General features: G+C 44.1%; 1 protein-coding gene across 1 annotated transcript in view; it reads left to right on the top strand.

Moving 5' to 3' along the window:
• The first annotated feature begins 11799 nt into the window (after window positions 1–11799).
• Window positions 11800–18333, top strand: part of LOC137344666 (methyltransferase-like protein 27) — a 33917-nt gene continuing 27383 nt past the window's right edge. Inside the window, exon 1 of the mRNA XM_068007788.1 lies at window positions 11800–11896. Within this exon, the coding sequence (XP_067863889.1) occupies window positions 11828–11896 (69 nt within the window). The 5' untranslated portion in view covers window positions 11800–11827. The remainder of the gene's footprint in view (window positions 11897–18333) is intronic.

Here is an 18333-nt window from a genome sequence, read left to right on the forward strand (position 1 = left end):
GCCAGAATAACTGATCCACCAACTAACCTGTAACTCCTGCATGCTCCCTTTAGATAGCACTGGTGGAGGCTCCTTCATGCCCTTTGACTCCTGTTCAGCTGTGTGAGGTTAGGACAGTGTGGTGGCTGGAGCGGGGAGTTTGAAAATGGTGTCGGCTGCTTCAAATCATCATGATTAACGTCATGATCTCCCTACTTTACATGCTGCTGGCGGTTGTTAGGTGCGTGTGGACAAATGCCTTTACCCCCTGCACACGTCAAGCCGCAAATGTGCACGCGCATCTCAAATGCCATTTTCGGGGCCTAGGAGTTCGCGCAGCACCTACACAACAGGTGCTACGCAGCCCAATTTAGCCCCCTACAATTGTAAAGCAGTGCAGGAACAGAGACCTGGGGGTTCACATATACAAATCTTTGAAGGTGGCAGAACAAGTTATGATGTCTGCTTTAAAAAAAATATGGTATCCTGGGCTTTATAAATAGAGGCATTGAATACAAAAGCAAGGAAGTTATGCTAAACCTTTATAAATCACTGGTTAGGCCTCAGCTGGAGCACTGTGTCCAATTCTGGGCACCACACTTTAGGAAGGATGTCAACGCCTTGGAAAGGGTGCAGAAGAAATTTGCTGGAATGATACCAGGGATGAGGGACTTCAGTTGTGTAGAGACTAGAGAAGCTGGGATCCTTCTCCTTAGAGCAGAAAAGGTGAAGGGGAGATTTAACAGGTGTTCAAAATTATGAAGAGATTTGATAGGGAGAACTGTTTCCACTGGCAGGAGGGTCAATAACCAGAGGACACAGATTTAAGAGCCAGAGGCGAGATGAGTAATTTTCTAACACAGTGAGTTGTTATGATCCGGAATGTTCTACCTGAAAGGGTGGTGGAAGCAGTTTCAATAGTAACTTTCAAAAGGGAATTGGATAAATACTTGAAGAGGAAAAATTTGCAGGGCTAGGGGGGGGAAGAGCTGGGGTGTGCGACTAATTGGATAGCTCTTTCAAAGAGCCGGCACAGGCACGATGGGCCGAATGAACCTCCTTTTGTGCTGTATCATTTCTATGAATTCTAATGCTTTTGCAATAGAACAGTGCAATCTGAAGAAGTATTACAGTGGGAATGTCTTCAGAACTCTGAACGAAACATAGACTGTCTTTAATTGAGATTGTTAAGGGCCTGGAATTCCATGGCCTAGAAATTGAATAACGGGAAAATGCACTGGGGTTGCAGTGCGCGGATAACCCGCGCCAATTGAGAGCAATGCAGGTTGCACGTAAGATCTGTGCTGCTGTTCAGTTCCATTGTTGCTTCATGCAGCCAGCGCTACCCAGGCTGTTCATTGGCTGCGTGCATGAAGTGGGGGCCAGATATCGGGAGGCCACGATGATACTTAAAGGCAGCCAGTGCCTCTTAAAGGGGAGGTGCATTCTGGCTGCAAGAACTGTTGTGCTAATTTTTGAAATGGCTGAAGCAGGGAGATAGCAGGCAACACAGTTCTCTAATGCTGAACTGTGTTGGGTTTATATAAGATATTGTCGTATATCCCTATTGCCCTTATTGAGGTATTATTGGATATTGCCATATGTCCTTTACCTCTAATAAAAGTTCACAGCTTAAGAAACACTGAAAACATTTGGGTAATACACTTTATCAAATCAAGTCAATGAGATAATGTTAGCGGATTTTCCCATTGCTGTTGCTACAAAAGGGTTGTTAATCCTTCAACAATAACCGCCGCGCGATACAAGTTCCAGTGGTTATAAAATAGCAAGTTTTAATAGATTGACTCACAACATTAATACAACTGTCTTCAGATTACATTAAAAGACAAGCAATCTGATTCCTCCAGATTCAAGATGATCAGACCTGACCATCCGTAGGCTGCCTGTGGCAATGGACTTCCGACCGGGCCTTCTCGAGAGCTCTAAGTTTTGGGAGGGTTTATACCCTATCTTTATATTATTTGGCTGTGTTGTTCTGCACATACGCATCTCTGTCCTTATCTCCTGGTTGTAAACCATCCCACAATGCTGACTCTGTCAAAAACCAACAAGGATAGCCATACTATGTTAACGTGGCTACCTTATCCCTTATCTCTGCTGCATAAACAATTTGTTCCATCTTGAGCTTGCTTGGCACCTGCGATTTCTTATTGTTTATGTAGCCTTTCACTGTTAATATTCGGTACGAGCTGTCTCTTGACTTTTACTGTTTTTTCACTATTCTAATGCCTCAGCATTCCTTCAATGAACTCGTCGGTTTCTGTAAGTTATCTTTCTCTCAGAGAAGATAACTTCACTTCCCCCTTTTACATCCGCCCCTTTGCTAAGCTGCATGACACTATGCGAGCCGGTATTGTCTTTGCTTGTTTCAAACCACATTCTTACATCTCCCTCCTCTGAACCTGAGTGAAACCACTTTGGTTCAATTTTCAATCTATCCCTCAACTCTCTTCTTGGTCTTGCTTAAGGTCTTCTTGAGTTTACATTTTATCAACATTAGGTTTACATAAGCACACAAGAGGGCTTGACAGGGTAGATGCTGAGAGGATGTTTCCCCTGTCTGGAGAGTCTAGAACTAGAGGACATAGTCTCAGGATAAGGGGTCGGACAGACATTTAGGACTGAGATGAGGAGGAATTTCTTACATAAGAACGTAAGAAATAGGAGCAGGAGTAGGCCAATCGGCCCCTCGAGCCTGCTCTGCCATTCAATAAGATCATGACTGATCTGATCCTAACCTCAAATCTAAATTCATGTCCAATTTCCTGCCCGCTCCCCGTAACCCCTAATTCCCTTTACTTCTAGGAAACTGTCTATTTCTGTTCCTGGGGCAGCAAATTCCACAGACCTACTACCCTCTGAGTGAAGAAGTTTCTCCTCATCTCAGTTTTGAAAGAGCAGCCCCTTATTCTAAGATTATGCACCCTAGTTCTAGTTTCACCCATCCTTGGGAACATCCTTACCGCATCCACCCAATCAAGCCCCTTCACAATCTTATATGTTTCAATAAGATCGCCTCTCATTCTTCTGAACTCCAATGAGTAGCGTCCCAATCTACTCAACCTCTCCTCAAATGTCCGCCCCCTCATCCCTGGGATTAACCGAGTGAACCTTCTTTGTACTGCCTCGAGAGCAAGTATGTCTTTTCTTAAGTATGGACACCAAAACTGTATGCAGTATTCCAGGTGCGGTCTCACCAATACCTTCGATAACTGCAGCAATACCTCCCTGTTTTTATATTCTATTCCCCTAGCAATAAAAGCCAACATTCCGTTGGCCTTCTTGATCACCTGCATACTAACTTTTTGATTTTCTTGCACTCGGACCCCCAGATCCCTTTGTACTGCAGTACTTTCCAGTTTCACGCCATTAAGATAATAACTTGCTCTCTGATTTTTCCTGCCAAAGTGCATAACCTCACATTTTCCAATATTGTATTGCATCTGCCAAATCTCCGCCCACTCACCCAGCCTGTCTATATCCCCCTGTAGGTTTTTTATGTCCTCCTCACTCTCCACTTTCCCTCCCATCTTTGTATCATCTGCAAACTTTGATATGTTACACTTGGTCCCCTCCTCCAAATCGTTAATATAGATTGTAAAGAGTTGGGGACCCAGCACCGACCCCTGCGGAACACCACTGGCTACTGGTTGCCAGTCCGAGAATGAACCATTTATCCCAACTTTCTGCTTCCTGTTAGATAACCAATCCTCCACCCATGCCAGAATATTACCCCCAATCCAGTGATTCTTTATCTTGAGCAATAATCTTTTATGTGGCACCTTGTCGAATGCCTTCTGGAAGTCTAAATACACTACGTCCACTGGTTCCCCTTTATCCACCCTGTACGTTATGTCCTCAAAGAACTCAAGCAAATTTGTCAGACATGACTTCCCCTTTATAAAGCCATGCTGACTTTGTCCTATTAAATTCTGTTTATCCAAATGTTCTGCTACTGTCTCCTTAATAATAGACTCCAAAATTTTACCCACCACAGATGTTAGGCTAACTGGTCTATAATTTCCAGCCTTCTGCCTACTACCCTTTTTAAATAAGGGTGTTACATTAGAAGTTTTCCAATCTGCCGGGACCTTTGCCGAGTCCAGAGAATTTTGGAAAATTATTACCAAAGCATCCACAATCCCGACTGCCACTTCCCTCAAGACCCTGGGATGTAAGCCATCAGGTCCAGGGGATTTATCCGCCTTGAGCCCCATTAATTTACTGAGTACCAATTCCTTAGTGATTTTAATCGTATTTAGCTCCTCCCCCCCCCTAGAGCCCCCTGTTTGTCCAGTGTTGGGATATTCTTAGTGTCCTCTACCGTAAAGACTGAAACTAAATATTTGTTCAGCATTTTTGCCATCTCCATGTTTCCCACCATTAATTTCCCGGTCTCATCCTCTAAGGGACCTACGTTTGCCTTAGCCACCCTTTTTCTTTTTATATAACTGTAGAAACTCTTGGTAACTGTTTTTATATTTTTTGCTAATTTATTTTCATAATCAATCTTCCCTTTCTTAATCAATCCTTTAGTTACTTTTTGCTGTCTTTTGAAGACTTCCCAATCTTCTATCCTCCCACTAAGTTTGGCTACCTTATATGTCCTTGTTTTTAGTTGGATACTATCCTTAATTTCTTTACTTAGCCACGGATGGCTGTCATTTCTTTTACACCCTTTTTTCCTCAGTGGAATATATATTTTTTGAAAGTTGTAAAATAACTCCTTAAATGAACACCACTGCTCATGTACCGTCTTACCCTTTAATCTATTTTCCCAGTCCACTTTAATCAATTCCGCTCTCATAGCATCATAGTCTCCTTTATTCAAGCTCAGTACGCTTGTTTGAGAACCAACCTTCTCACCCTCTAATTGGATATGGAATGTAACCATGTTATGGTCACTCATTCCAAGGGGATCCTTAACTAGGATATTATTAATTAATCCTGGCTCATTACACAGGACCAGGTCCAAGGTTGCTTGCCCTCTTGTAGGATCAGTTACATACTGCTCAAGAAATCCATCCCTAATACACTCAATAAACTCTTCCTCAAGGCTGCCCTGCCCAATTTGATTTGTCCAGTTAATATGATAGTTAAAATCCCCCATAATTATAGCTGTTCCCTTCTTACATGCCCCGACTATTTCCTGATTAATACTTCTTCCAGCAGAGTTGCAACTATTAGGAGGCCTATATACTACGCCCACGAGTGTTTTTTTCCCCTTATTATTCCTTATCTCTACCCAAACTGTTTCATTATCCTGATCCTTTGTCCCAATATCGTTTCTTTGTATTACAGTGATTCCTTCTTTTATTAACATAGCCACCCCACCTCCCCTTCCTTCCTGCCTGTCCTTCCTGATTGTTAAATACCCTGGCATATTTAATTCCCAGTCGTTGTCACTCTGCAGCCATGTTTCTGTAATGGCCACAAGATCATACCCATACGTAGTTATTTGTGCCGTTAACTTGTCCATTTTGTTACGAATGCTACGTCCATTCAGATAAAGAACTTTCAAATATGTTTTGTGACACTTAGTTCCTGCTTTTTCCTTTTTTAACACTTTACCTTTTACTCCATACCTTCTGTCCCTTCCTGACACGCTTTCCTCTGTCTCCCTGCTCAGGTTCCCAACCCCCTGCCACAGCTTTGATGCTGGGTTAATCGCCTTACGCCTTCTAGTTTTTATTTTATCTGTCGTGCCTAAAGTACACTTTCTTTCCGCTGCTCCACACTTTTCCCTCTCACTTGTTCTTGAACAAATGTTTGTACTATTTGTATTGTAGATTTCCCCTGGGTCTTCCCCACTCTTGCTGCTCTCAATTTTATTTCCTACTGACTCCCTGCTCAGGTTCCCATCCCCCTGCCACTCTAGTTTAAACCTTCCCCAACAGCACTAGCAAACACCCCCGCGAGGACATTCTTCTCAGAGGGTTGTGAATATTTGGAATTCTCTACCCCAGAGGGCTGTGGATGCTCAGTCGTTGAGTACATTCATGATACAGATAGATGGATTTTTGGACTCTAAGGGAATCAGGGGATATGGAGTTCGGGCGGGAAAGTGGAGTTGAGGTCGAAGATCAGCCATGATCTTGTTGAATGATGGTACAGGCTTGAGGGCCGTATGGCTTACTACTCCTCCTATTTCTTATGTTCATGTTCACATAGACATATATAGCTTCTAAGTTTCATTTGGTTAATACGGAAACCTACAGTGTATTATATTATCAAGAAATCATGGACTTAAAAGATTCTCCAGCTCTCCTTTCACTAATATCCATCTTATGGATATTTTTGCTACGTATTATTTCCCTAGCCCAATTTCGTTGTTAACTGACGGGAATCTAAAAATGAATTTTGGAAATCCAAATTATTTTGTCCCTCTATTTTAATTTCAGTCCCTCTGATTGGTACCAGTGTTTCCTGATTGATTCATTAATTAGTCGGTTTCTCTATGGAGCATATGTCAGTGCCTTGTTTAAAAGGTTCTCTCACTCTCCTGAGCCACGTTAACCATTTCATGTCGTGCTGTTGTCAAGTAACTCAGCATGTCTAAGACCCGTTCTTCAGTGCATCTTCATCACGCTTTTCCGCATACTAGATGCCTCATATCGTACTTTCTGCTGGCCAGTTTCTTTTCCCTCATGGTATTCTGAATGTGTTTTCCATGGCACCTGTCATATGTCCGGTAAGATTCAATGCTTTTTAAAAAAATTTGTTCATGGGATGTGGGCGTCGCTGCCAAGGCCAGCATTTATTGCCCATCCCTAATTGCCCTTGAGAAGGGAGTTCCAGGATTTTGACCCAGCGACGATGAAGGAACGGCGATATATTTCCAAGTTGGGATGGTGTGTGATTTGGAGGGGAACATGCAGGTGATGGTGTTCCCATGTGCCTGCTGCCCTTGTCCTTCTAGGTAGTAGAGGTCGCAGATTTGGGAGGTGCTGTCGAAGAAGCCTTGGCGAGTTGCTGCAGTGCATCCTGTAGATGGTACACACTGCAGCTACGGTGCGCTGGTGGTGAAGGGAGTGAATGTTTAGGGTGGTGGATGGGGTGCCAATCAAGCGGGCTGCTTTGTCCCGGATGGTGTCGAGCTTCTTGAGTGTTGTTGGAGCTGCACTTATCCAGGCAAGTGGAGAGTATTCCATCACACTCCTGACTTGTGCCTTGTCGATGGTGGAAAGGCTTTGGGGAGTCAGGAGGTGAGTCACTCGCTGCAGAATACCCAGCCTCTGACCTGCTCTTGTAGCCACAGTATTAATGTGGCTGGTCCAGTTAAGTTTCTGGTCAATGGTGACCCCCAGGATGTTGATGGTGGGGGATTCAGCGATGGTAATGCCGTTGAATGTCAAGGGGAGGTGGTTAGACTCTCTTGTTGGAGATGGTCATTGCCTGACACTTGTCTGGCACGATTGTTACTTGCCACTTATCAGCCCAAGCCTGGATGTTGTCCAGGTCTTGCTGCACGCGGGCATGGACTGCTTCATTATCTGAGGGGTTGCGAATGGAACTGAACACTGTGCAATCATCAGCGAACATCCCCATTTCTGACCTTATGATGGAGGGAAGGTCATTGATGAAGCAGCTGAAGATGGTTGGGCCTAGGACACTGCCTGAGGAACTCCTGCAGCAATGTCCTGGGGCTGAGATGATTGGCCTCCAACAACCACTACCATCTTCCTTTGTGCTAGGTATGACTCCAGCCACTGGAGAGTTTTCCCCCTGATTCCCATTGACTTCAATTTTACTCGGGCTCCTTGGTGCCACATTCGGTCAAATGCTGCCTTGATGTCAAGGGCAGTCACTCTCACCTCAGCTCTGGAATTCAGCTCTTTTCTCCATGTTTGGACCAAGGCTGTAATGAGCTCTGGAGCCGAGTGGTCCTGGCGGAATCCAAACTGAGCATCGATGAGCAGGTTATTGGTAAGTGCCGTTTGATAGCACTGTCGATGACACCTTCCATCACTTTGCCGATGATTGAGAGTAGACTGATTGGGCGGTAATTGGCCGGATTGGATTTGTCCTGTTTTTTGTGGACAGGACATACCTGGGCAACTGTAAGAGCAACTGCTCGGATAAAGAGTGGTTCCAATAGCTCACCAGGTCACATGCCTTTGTAATCATGTTCTTCATCCTGATCTCCATTTCCAATTGATGGCAAGATACATTTGTATCTTTCATGTCCACTGTAGCCATTCTTGGGCTTACATGTTATCTTATCAAAAGATCGGGAGGTGCCTGGAGGTCTTTGCTTCTCTCCCCCTACATTGTCCCGATGTCTCGGGTAGTGGCCAGACTATCAAATGCAGTTTTCACATTATTCAGGGTGGGTGAGGACACAAATATCTCCACGAGAAAGCTATCAATTTACTATTCTCAACTACACTTCCCTGACTTTCACTAGATTGTATATTTATACCAGATTGATATCTTTTGGTAAATCATGCCCAGCTGATTTACCAAAAGATGACTTTAGAGACATTCCCATTGGGTGGTGTAATTTCTCTGCTTCTATCTTATATTCTCAATCACTCCCTCTCGTCCAATTTTACACATCCCATTATATTACCATTTCATCCCGTGCATGGGCCCTGGAGGAACTTTACTGTCCAATACAATATTTACAGTTTGGTCCAATATCTTCTTGGGCCGTTTTTCATTATCTCAATTCCAGAGAGCAGGATTGTTGGACTGACCGCACTTGTTAATGTACAATTTTATTTCCCCCCAAAATACTTTCTTCATTGATACATGGCAACGGAAGGAACGATTTAGACTGGACTCCTTTTATTTTAAAATATAATTTGATTATCCCATTAAACTACAGGTAAATTTTCCCTTCTCGAGTGCTTGAACAGCATCTCACATCAATTAATCTTATCACTTCCAATTTCAATAACAAACTGTGGGTGTTCAGGCTTTGTGGTTTTACAATAGAGATGGTGGTGCTTGTAATTATTATTGGATATATCTCTCCCCCCTATAAGCACTCTGTCTCAGAAAATAAATAGGTTAAAGCAAAACAATCAAAACTTTTTCAAAAGAGGAAAAGCAACTTGGTATATTCTTCGTTAAGTATAGAAGAGTTTTGATCAAGGCTGATTATTGCTTTTCCTTCTCTATGTAATTTTGAATTTTCAAAATCCAAGTCTTAAGTCTTAGTCCAAAACACTATCACGCTGTGACATTTGATATCTGCCGATGACTGCAGATAAGATCTTAAATTCTTAACACCACTGGGTGTTTCCTGCACCAACATTTCTCCAGCAAAGGTTGCTCCGTAACTTTGTGAAGCCACTTTTATGTCAAAGAACTACTCCTGGAAATCCTGCACCATTAACACTCATGCCATCCCGAAACCCATGGATCCGTTTAAAAAGAAACACAGAAAATCCATTGTGGCTCTTCTTGAGAGCCCAAGGGGTTAATTTGTCAATTTATGATTTCATGATTTTATTCTGTCACCGTGGGAGAAATATCCAATTAAATTATGCCAATTATTTTAAATAAATGGAAAGGTTGTTGCTTGGTGAATTAAAAACAGATGTCAGTTTCCTTGGAAGACTTTTTAACGTTTGGTTAACTTTTTTGCTGAAACAAAACGACGGAGACAGATATCATCAGACTCTCACAGCATACGTCAACGTAAATTTTTTAAAAACCTTTTGTGTAGGGAGATAGCATTTCAGTTCATTCATGTCATTTTTCCTTTTTAAAAAAAGTACTTGTGCCTGGCCTTTTTATCTACAAACTTTGCAGATCAAATTCCAATTGTTGTTAAAGCATTTAGTATTTATTTAAATTAATTCTTATTCAAGCAGTCGTTGGAACAAGCTCTCTCCCCTCTGATGTCCACTGGATGTACGCGTCCGTCGGAGAATCTCTTTTCTGAGTTCTGTGGGGTGATTATTCAATGTCTTATTTATCGGCGTCTAGGGTGATGTCCTCCCCATTTTAGGACATCCCTGAGGCCCCAGGCCTGTACCCTGTTCAACAGCCTACAGCTGCTGGATCCAGGGATCCTTGTTTTGCAAATCTATTTTAGTCTACCTCATCATAGGCGACATGCTTTTTTTGGGTTTAATTTTAATCCACTCACTGCGATAGCTTCTAACAGTTCTTTTAACAAATCATAATGTTGTTCCATTGTCTCAGTATGTAACAAAATATCATCCATATACTGGACTATTGCTGATTTGTCAGAAAATTTGGTCCAAGATGTCCTTCAACATCTGATGAAAGATGGAGGTGGAGGAGTGAAATCCCTGCAGTAAACAGGTCCAGGTATACTGTTGCTCCCACAGGGTGAAAGCAAATTTATACTCGCAGTGACTGGTCAAGGGGATAGACCAGAATCCATTTGAAAAATCCAAGACTGTAAATAAAACACAGCCCCTTACCTGCCTGTGAGCTAGCCTGTATCTGTCTCATTTCAATCCCTGTTCAGTATTTGTATTTGACAAAACACTACACAGGATATTTTAAAAGAAAATTAAATTGTGCATAGCAAACTGGATCAAAAGTTGTTTTGAAGGGAGAAAACAGAGAGTAGGGATTGAGAGCAGTTTTTCAGAGTGGTTGGATCTGGGTTGTGATGCCTCACAAGGATCAGTTGTGGGGCCACTTCTTTTCCTTGTTTATGTCAATGGTTTAGATATAGGCCTAGAGGGAGTGATGTTGAAATTTGCAGATGATACCAAAACAGGAGGTATGGTTAATTCTTTAGAAGAGTGAAGGGATATTGCAAAGATGGGGGAATGGGCTAGGAAATGGCAGATGGAATTCAATGTTATTAAGTGTGACGTGAAAGATTTTCGCAGGAAGCCCCATTAAGAGGGTGGTTCAGGCTGATTGGAGAGACATGGTGGAGGTAATTAGTGCAACCTTCACCGCCACTAGAACTGCCACTGAATGCAAGAAGTGGTTCAATGATTTCACAAGGGTGGCCAAAGTAAGTCAAGCCCATCACATCCTCTACCACTGATACAGCCTTCACTCAACTATCAAAGTCTTTCTCAGCACCTACGCGCCCCCGGAACAAAGGGGTACAACCGTAACATCTTAAAAATAGAGCCAGGCCATTTAGGAGTGAAATCAGGAAACACTTTTTCACACAAAGGTGGAAATCTAGAATTTTCTCCTCCAAAAGGCTGTGGATCATAGGGGTCAACTGAAATTTTCAAAACTGAGATTGATAGATTTTTGTTGGGTAAGGGTATCAAGGGATAGGGAACAAAGGTGAGTAAATGGAGTTGAGGTACAGATCAACTATGATCTAACTGAATGACGAAACAGGCTTGAGGGGCTGAATGGCCTACTGTTCCTATGTTAAATTGTTAAATAAAAAATGGTGCTTGAATTTTTTGTAAAGATTTTGAGTGACTTGATGATTGGTTCATCAAAATCTGTGACAGGCAACTGAGAAATGCCATTATAAAGTGCTTACATAAGCAGCGTCAATTTTAAATGTTGACGTAAAAGTGTTAAACAAAATCATGGCAACGGAAGTAAGGCTTGTGGACAGGAAGTGAATGACTATTCAAGTTTTTATTGATAGGCAGCACCTAACCCATAATTTATTGTATGTAAATAGCGCAATGCTGGGATGCACAGAAAAATGCCCAGGCACGCCTGTAACTAACTGAATGTTAGAGACATATCCTGAGAGATTCTAATGTGAGGAGTGTGATATAAATATAAGTTACTGTTACTCTCGTCAATTCTTTTCCACTTTGATCAGCTGTTACAAAATGGTGATCTTTCCTCCCACAGAATGGCAGAGTCCGGTAGAGATGAAGATGCTGCCGCCAAGAATATTCGCACAATGTACCAAACCTCCCCACCTGAGCAGCAAGTTCAGTTTTATAACATCTGGGCAGAGAAATATGAGAAGGTGACACATTGCTATTTTTGCTGGTCAATTTATAATAGTCACTCATTAATGATTTTTTAACATTTATTAACTCCCCTGCAAAATCTTTTCATCAACATTGTACACATTGGCATTCCAGTGTTCAAAGTACTCCCCAAATATTTATTTATTATAATATAATATCTATCTAAATTAAACATTTTCTGTCAATGAACCTAGAAATGTATGATCATAGAAAAGTAAGCATGTATGATTGCAGCCTCCATTCAACCAATCTCAGACTACTAACCAAACAAGCCCCTAACTCCTCTTACCAACCAGATTTAAGAACATTGGGCCTGATTTTAACTCGGGGCATCAGTGTGGGGTGCAGGGGTCAGTCGAGTGGGAATCGCCTATGACAGCTCCGGCGTGAGGCCCAGCCCAATTGAACTCCTGGGCCTCATTAGCATGTAGGAGAAAGAACTCTCGCCCAAACCTGGCAGGAATGACGAGGTAGCTGACGGGAGGGAGTGGGACTTTGGGTGGCAGATGACCGCTGCCGGGGACCCGAACGAACGATCCTCGGCATAAGGTAAATGGTGAAGGGGATGACGACACTCGGAGGCGATCATGGTTGGTGGAAACCATAAAAAAATTGGAGCTTACCTGAGCTGCTTCTGGTCTCGATCTTGTCTGCCCCCAGGTTTTACTGGCGGGTCCAGCACTGTGCGTGAGTACAACGGGAAATGCCTGACCACCATTTTAACCACTCGACCTCCCATTCCCGCTGGGCGGGCAGGGGTAAAATCGGCTCTACTATCCTTGATTTGCACAATCTCACAAACAACAGTTCGGTTTATATAGGATATTGTCATATATCCTTTGCCTCCACTACAAGTTCAAGGACAAGGAAACACTGAAATGTCTGGGTAATACTCCTTATTAAATCAAGTCAATGAGATAATAAAACACAACCCCTTACATGCAGTACATATTGTTAATTGTATCCACGTGATTTATATCAATTAATGTTAATTGTATTCAGGTGATGTGTATCAATTGGGAACTCTCATGTATCCATTTATAAGAGAGCTGATCTAGGGTGTGGTCTTGTGAATGAAGCTTGGAAGCAACTGAAGACCAGGCTCCAGTATTCTATCCTTCACTACCTGGCTATCCAATTTATTACACATATGAGATATAGGTACCAATTATAACATTATAACCCATATACCAAGGACTCATTCAGGAAGTCGCAAGCATATCATCTTGACTGCTTACGCTAGCCTTAGCAAGACTAGGCTGAAGTTCCCCAGGAGCTCCAAGGTGTTGTATTTTTTTCTAGGTTTAATTATGTGGGACAAATGTGAGTACCATATGTTATCACGTTCTGTGTGTGAGCTGTTGACACGTAAGCTGTTTAGTGGCGAGGTTAGCTGCTACCATTTGTTGTGCATGACTTTGATGTCTTAGGTTGTTTATTACACTTCGGACATTTCACTCATGAGTGCTCATTAGTTCTCTGTAACGTTCAAAGTCACAGCCATTGCAAAATGAGTACTACTATTTTGATATGCCTGGATGAATGCAGTTCCAGCAACACTCAAGAAGCTCGACACCATCCAGGACAAAGCAGCCCGCTTGATTGGCACCCCATCCACCACCCTAAACATTCACTCCCTTCACCACCGGCGCACAGTGGCTGCAGTGTGTACCATCCACAGGATGCATTGCAGCAACTCGCCAAGACTTCTTCAACAGCACCTCCCAAACCCGCGACCTCTACCACCTAGAAGGACAAGAGCAGCAGGTACGTAAGAACAACACCACCTGCACGTTCCCCTCCAAGTCACACACCATCCCGACTTGGAAATATATCGCTGTTCCTTCATCGTCGCTGGGTCAAAATCCTGGAAGTCCCTTTTTAACAGCACTGTGGGAGAACCTTCACCACACGGACTGCAGCGGTTCAAGAAGGCGGCTCACCACCACCTTCTCAAGGGCGATTAGGGATGGGCAATAAATGTCGGCCTCGCCAGCGAGCCAACATCCCACGAACGAATAAAAAAATATATATATTTTAAAAGTTTACTATGGCTATTCTAGCTGGTACACCTATACCTACAATAACCACAGCCAATCACATATTACCAAAAAATAGATTTCAATGCCATGCAGATGAACACCATTCACTGTATCCGGCCACTTTAAAGTCAAAGAGGTTGGTCACAATGTTACTTAATGGCTATATTTTAAACGAGAAATTGATAAACTGCACACAAAATGAATAAATCTTGTAAAAGGGTAGTCAAAGGAAGGGTGGGGCCGAGAAGGGACCAAAACGGAGATCTTCTAGTGGAGGCAGAGAGCATAGCTGTGGCACCAGATGAGTACCTTGCATCTGTCTTCACTAAAGAAGAGGATGCTGCCAATGTAAAGGAGGAAGTAGTAGAGAAATTGGATAGGATCAAAATAGATAGAGAGGAGATACTTAAAAGATTGGCAGCGCTCAAAGTAGAAAAGTCACCCGGTCCGGATGGGATGCATCCTAGGTTGCTGAGGGAAGCAAGGGTGGAATTTGCAGAGGCTCTGGCCACAATCTTCCAATCCTCCTTAGAAATGGGATGGTGTTGGAGGACTGGAGGATTGCAAATGTTAAACCCCTGTTCAAAAAAGGGGAGAGGGATAAACCAGGCAAATACAGGCCTGTCAGCCTAACGTCAGTGGTGGGGAAACTTTTAGAGACGATAGTCCGAGACAAAATGAATTGGCACTTGGAAAAATACGGGTTAACTGATGAAAGTCAGGAAGGATTTGTTAAAGAAAAATCATGTTTGACTTACTTGATTGAGTTCTTTGATGAAGTTACGGAAAGGATTGATGAAGGTAGTGCAGTTGATGTGTATATGGATTTTCAAAAGGCATTTCATAAAGTACCACATAATAGAAATGTTAGCAGAATTGAAGCCCATGGGATTAAAGGGACAGTGGCAGTGTGGATACAAAATTGGCTAAGGGATAGAATGCAGAGAGTAGTGGTGAACGGTTGTTTTTCAGACTGGAGGGAGGTATACAGTGGTGTCCCCCAGGGGTCGATATTAGGATCTTTTTGATATATATTAATGAGCTGGACTTGGGTATACAGGGCATGATTTCAAAGTTTACAGATGACACGAAACTTGGAAATGTAGTAAACGGTGAGGATGATGGTAAAAGAAATCAGGAAGACATAGACATGAAATGGGTAGTCGCATGGCAGATGAAATTTAACACAGAGAAGTGCGAAGTGATATATTTTGGCAGGAAGAATGAGAAGTGGCAATATAAACCTAATGGTACAATTTTAAAGGGGGAGGTGCAGGAACAGTGAGACCTGAGGGTGTATGTGCACCTGCAGGACAATTTGAAAAGGCAGTTAAAAAGGGATACAGGATCCTTGGCTTTATAAATAGAGGCCTAGAGTATAAAAGCAAGGAAGGTATAAAATACTGGTGAGACCCCAGTTAGAGTATTGTGGGCAATTCTGGGCACCACACTTTAGGAAAGATGTCAAGGCCTTAGAGAGGGTGCAGAGAAGATTTACTAGAATGGTGCCAGGGATGAAAGACTTCAGTTACATGGAGCGATTAGAGAAACTGGGGTGTTCCCTTTAAAGCAGAGACGGTTAAGGGGAGATTTGATAGAGGTGTTCAAATTCATGAACGGTTTTGATAGAGTAAATAAGGGGAAACTTTCCAGTGGCAGAAGGGTCGTTAACCAAAGGACGCAGATTTAAGGTAATTGGCAAAGGAACCAGGGGGGAGGTGAGGAGAATTTTTTAACGCAAGTGGTTATGATCTGGAATGCACTGCCTAATTGGGTAGCTCTTTCAAAGGGCTGGTAAAGGCACGATGGGCTGAATGGCCTGCTTCTGTGCTGTATCATTGAAAGAGCTCTCACTTTCAGTATCGCTTTCTCCCTGTAGCACTCGCTCTCGCTCTCTTTGTGTATCACTCTCTCTCTCTGTATCGCTCTCTCTCATATCGGTCTTTCTGTATCGCTCTCTCGATATGTATCACTCGGTCTTTCGATATGTATCTCTCGCGCTCTCCCTCTCTGTGTCTGTACCTCTCTCACCCCCCCCTCGGCGCGGGGCCCGCCCTCCCCCTCGGCACGAGCCCCACCCTCCCCGCATCTCGCTCTCTCGCCGCATCTCTCTCTCGCTCTCTGTCCCACTCCCTGTCTCTCTCACACCCTGTATGTCTCTTTCTCTCCATGTATCTCTCTATTTATCGCTCGCTCTCTTTGTATCTCTCTCTCCCTGCATCGCTCTCTGTATCGCTCTCTCTATCTCTCTCCCTCTCTCTGTATCTCTTTCTCGCTGTGTGTATCCCTCGCTGCATGTACCCCGCCCGCCCTTGCTCCCCGTACCCTGCCCTCTGTCAGTATCGCGCTCTCTCTCTCTCCCTCGCTCTGTATCTCTCTCCCTAGCTCTGTATCTCTCTCCCTCTCCCAGCATCGCCCACTGTGTCTCTGTCGCTCTCTCTGTGTCTCTATCTCTTTGCTGTCTGTGAATTAAAGCAGCCCATTGTTTAGCATCTGGCCTCGTTTCATCACGTTTCTCAATCAGCCTTTGAAAAGACTACAGATGTGCACGAGGGCACATGCGAGAGGCACGACATCCAGTTCAGACGTAAGTGGGTCTCATTGCTACATCCCTGGGTTACACTATCATATAGTTAGACTCTGGGCAGTACAGGCACACTTTGAAATACATGTCGCTTAGACAACTTACACGAGTGACTAGCACCGCTGTTCTTGAAAGGATATCAGACGAGAATTGAAATGTGAGACTTAAAAAATACCCAAATTAAGAGAAGTTGATCTCAGGCTAGTGGCAGAAGAGAAAGTGAAGGAGAGAGAGTTTCAGCTAAGAAAACATGTCCCAGAAATTCAGGCATGCCCATTTTTGGCGTGCAGGGGGAGGAAGGAGCAAATCCTTTTCCTGAATGGTGAGGCTCGCATAGCGCCCGATATTGGGCCATGGGCCTCATCACCATCGAGCCAGAAAGCTGCGGACACTAACGGGCAGCTCGCCAGTGAAACGAAAGGGAAGATCGGGCCACTGCGGCCCCAGCAGTGGTCCTCAAATAAGGAACGGGAGCAACTGAGTCAGGAAGTGGGGGAGATCGAGTTGGTCGGGTGGACGATCAGGTGAAGGGGATTGGTGGAGATCGGGAGGGGGTGCGGTGGCGATTTAGGGGGGAGGGTACGGTGCCTGGCAGCGGCCCACGTTCTTTGACTGTGTGGTCAGGGGGAGCCCCCTTTAATGATCGCCTGTTAGGCCACGTGTCGGCCTGCTTTTCCTGAGTGTGGCCCACGCCAGCTTTCTCAGGGAAAACCAATCTTACAGAGGAGACCTCAAACAGGGGTTAGGCCCTTTATTTACATATGCAAAAGGCCTTACGCCTGTTTCAGGCGTGGTCACTGCACACTGACTGGCCTTTACCAATATGGCGAGCAGCACTCTTCTGGCTCATAATGAGCGTGTTCTTCCTACTGCCATATTGGAGGCTTAGGCCGTTTGTCTCCCGAAAAACGGGTGACGCGCGGCTAAATTTCAGGGTCCATGAGTTTCAAGTAGATTAAGTGATGCAGTCAGAAAGAAAAGTAACACAAATGGGAAGGACATTGAGAACGAGTGTAACACAGATTGCAGGAAGAGAGGGAACAACATGTCACAATGTTCTTTGGTAAATTCAAGTCCTGCCATGCCCCAGCCATGAATCTGCTCAGGTCACACTGGCTGCTTCTGATGCAGTCTTCTTGCAATAATTACTTCTTAAATGGAATGGACCAGCTGCCATTCCTCTGATATTGTCAACGGGACAAATGTTCCTCATTGTTCCAGTTGCAGAATCTTTCCTGACTGGCCTCAATTTTTTCCCCCTCCCCCCCCCCCCCACCACCCCCACGAGGGGTGGGAGAGAGTCAGGGGGGGCACTTAAATTGGGGAACGCACCCCCAACACACCAGATATCTTGGCATCCGAGTGTCCCGCCGTGATGAGGCAGGGCACTTCATTAACATTTAAATTGGGCTTCAATTGGGAGCCCAATTTAAAATTTACTGCTGCTGCACGGGTTTCCCAGGGGTTGGGAAACCCGGCGGTGAAAAGGGGACGGGGGCTGCCACAAGGTAAGTGCCTTTTCCAGCATTCCTTCTGGGTCAGGTGAAGCAGGAGTGCTCCCCTAGATCCCTCGAGGCGGCCTCTCTTTCTCCCCCCTGGCTCGACCTCCCCCACCCAGCACCGATGGCCAATCTTGCCCCTTCCTGATTGCCGGGTACCGTCCCCAAAGGTCCCTAGCTGCAGCCTCCTGAGAGAAAAATTCTACATCTGGCTCCACTTGATTGCAATATACCTGATACTGTTCCAGAGTACACAGTGAGAACAGCTGTGCTCTTTACTATTAGACATCGCTACGAAGGGAATGAAA

Source organism: Heptranchias perlo, chromosome 27 (genome assembly GCF_035084215.1).
Source record: "Heptranchias perlo isolate sHepPer1 chromosome 27, sHepPer1.hap1, whole genome shotgun sequence".
Lineage (NCBI taxonomy): Eukaryota > Metazoa > Chordata > Chondrichthyes > Hexanchiformes > Hexanchidae > Heptranchias > Heptranchias perlo.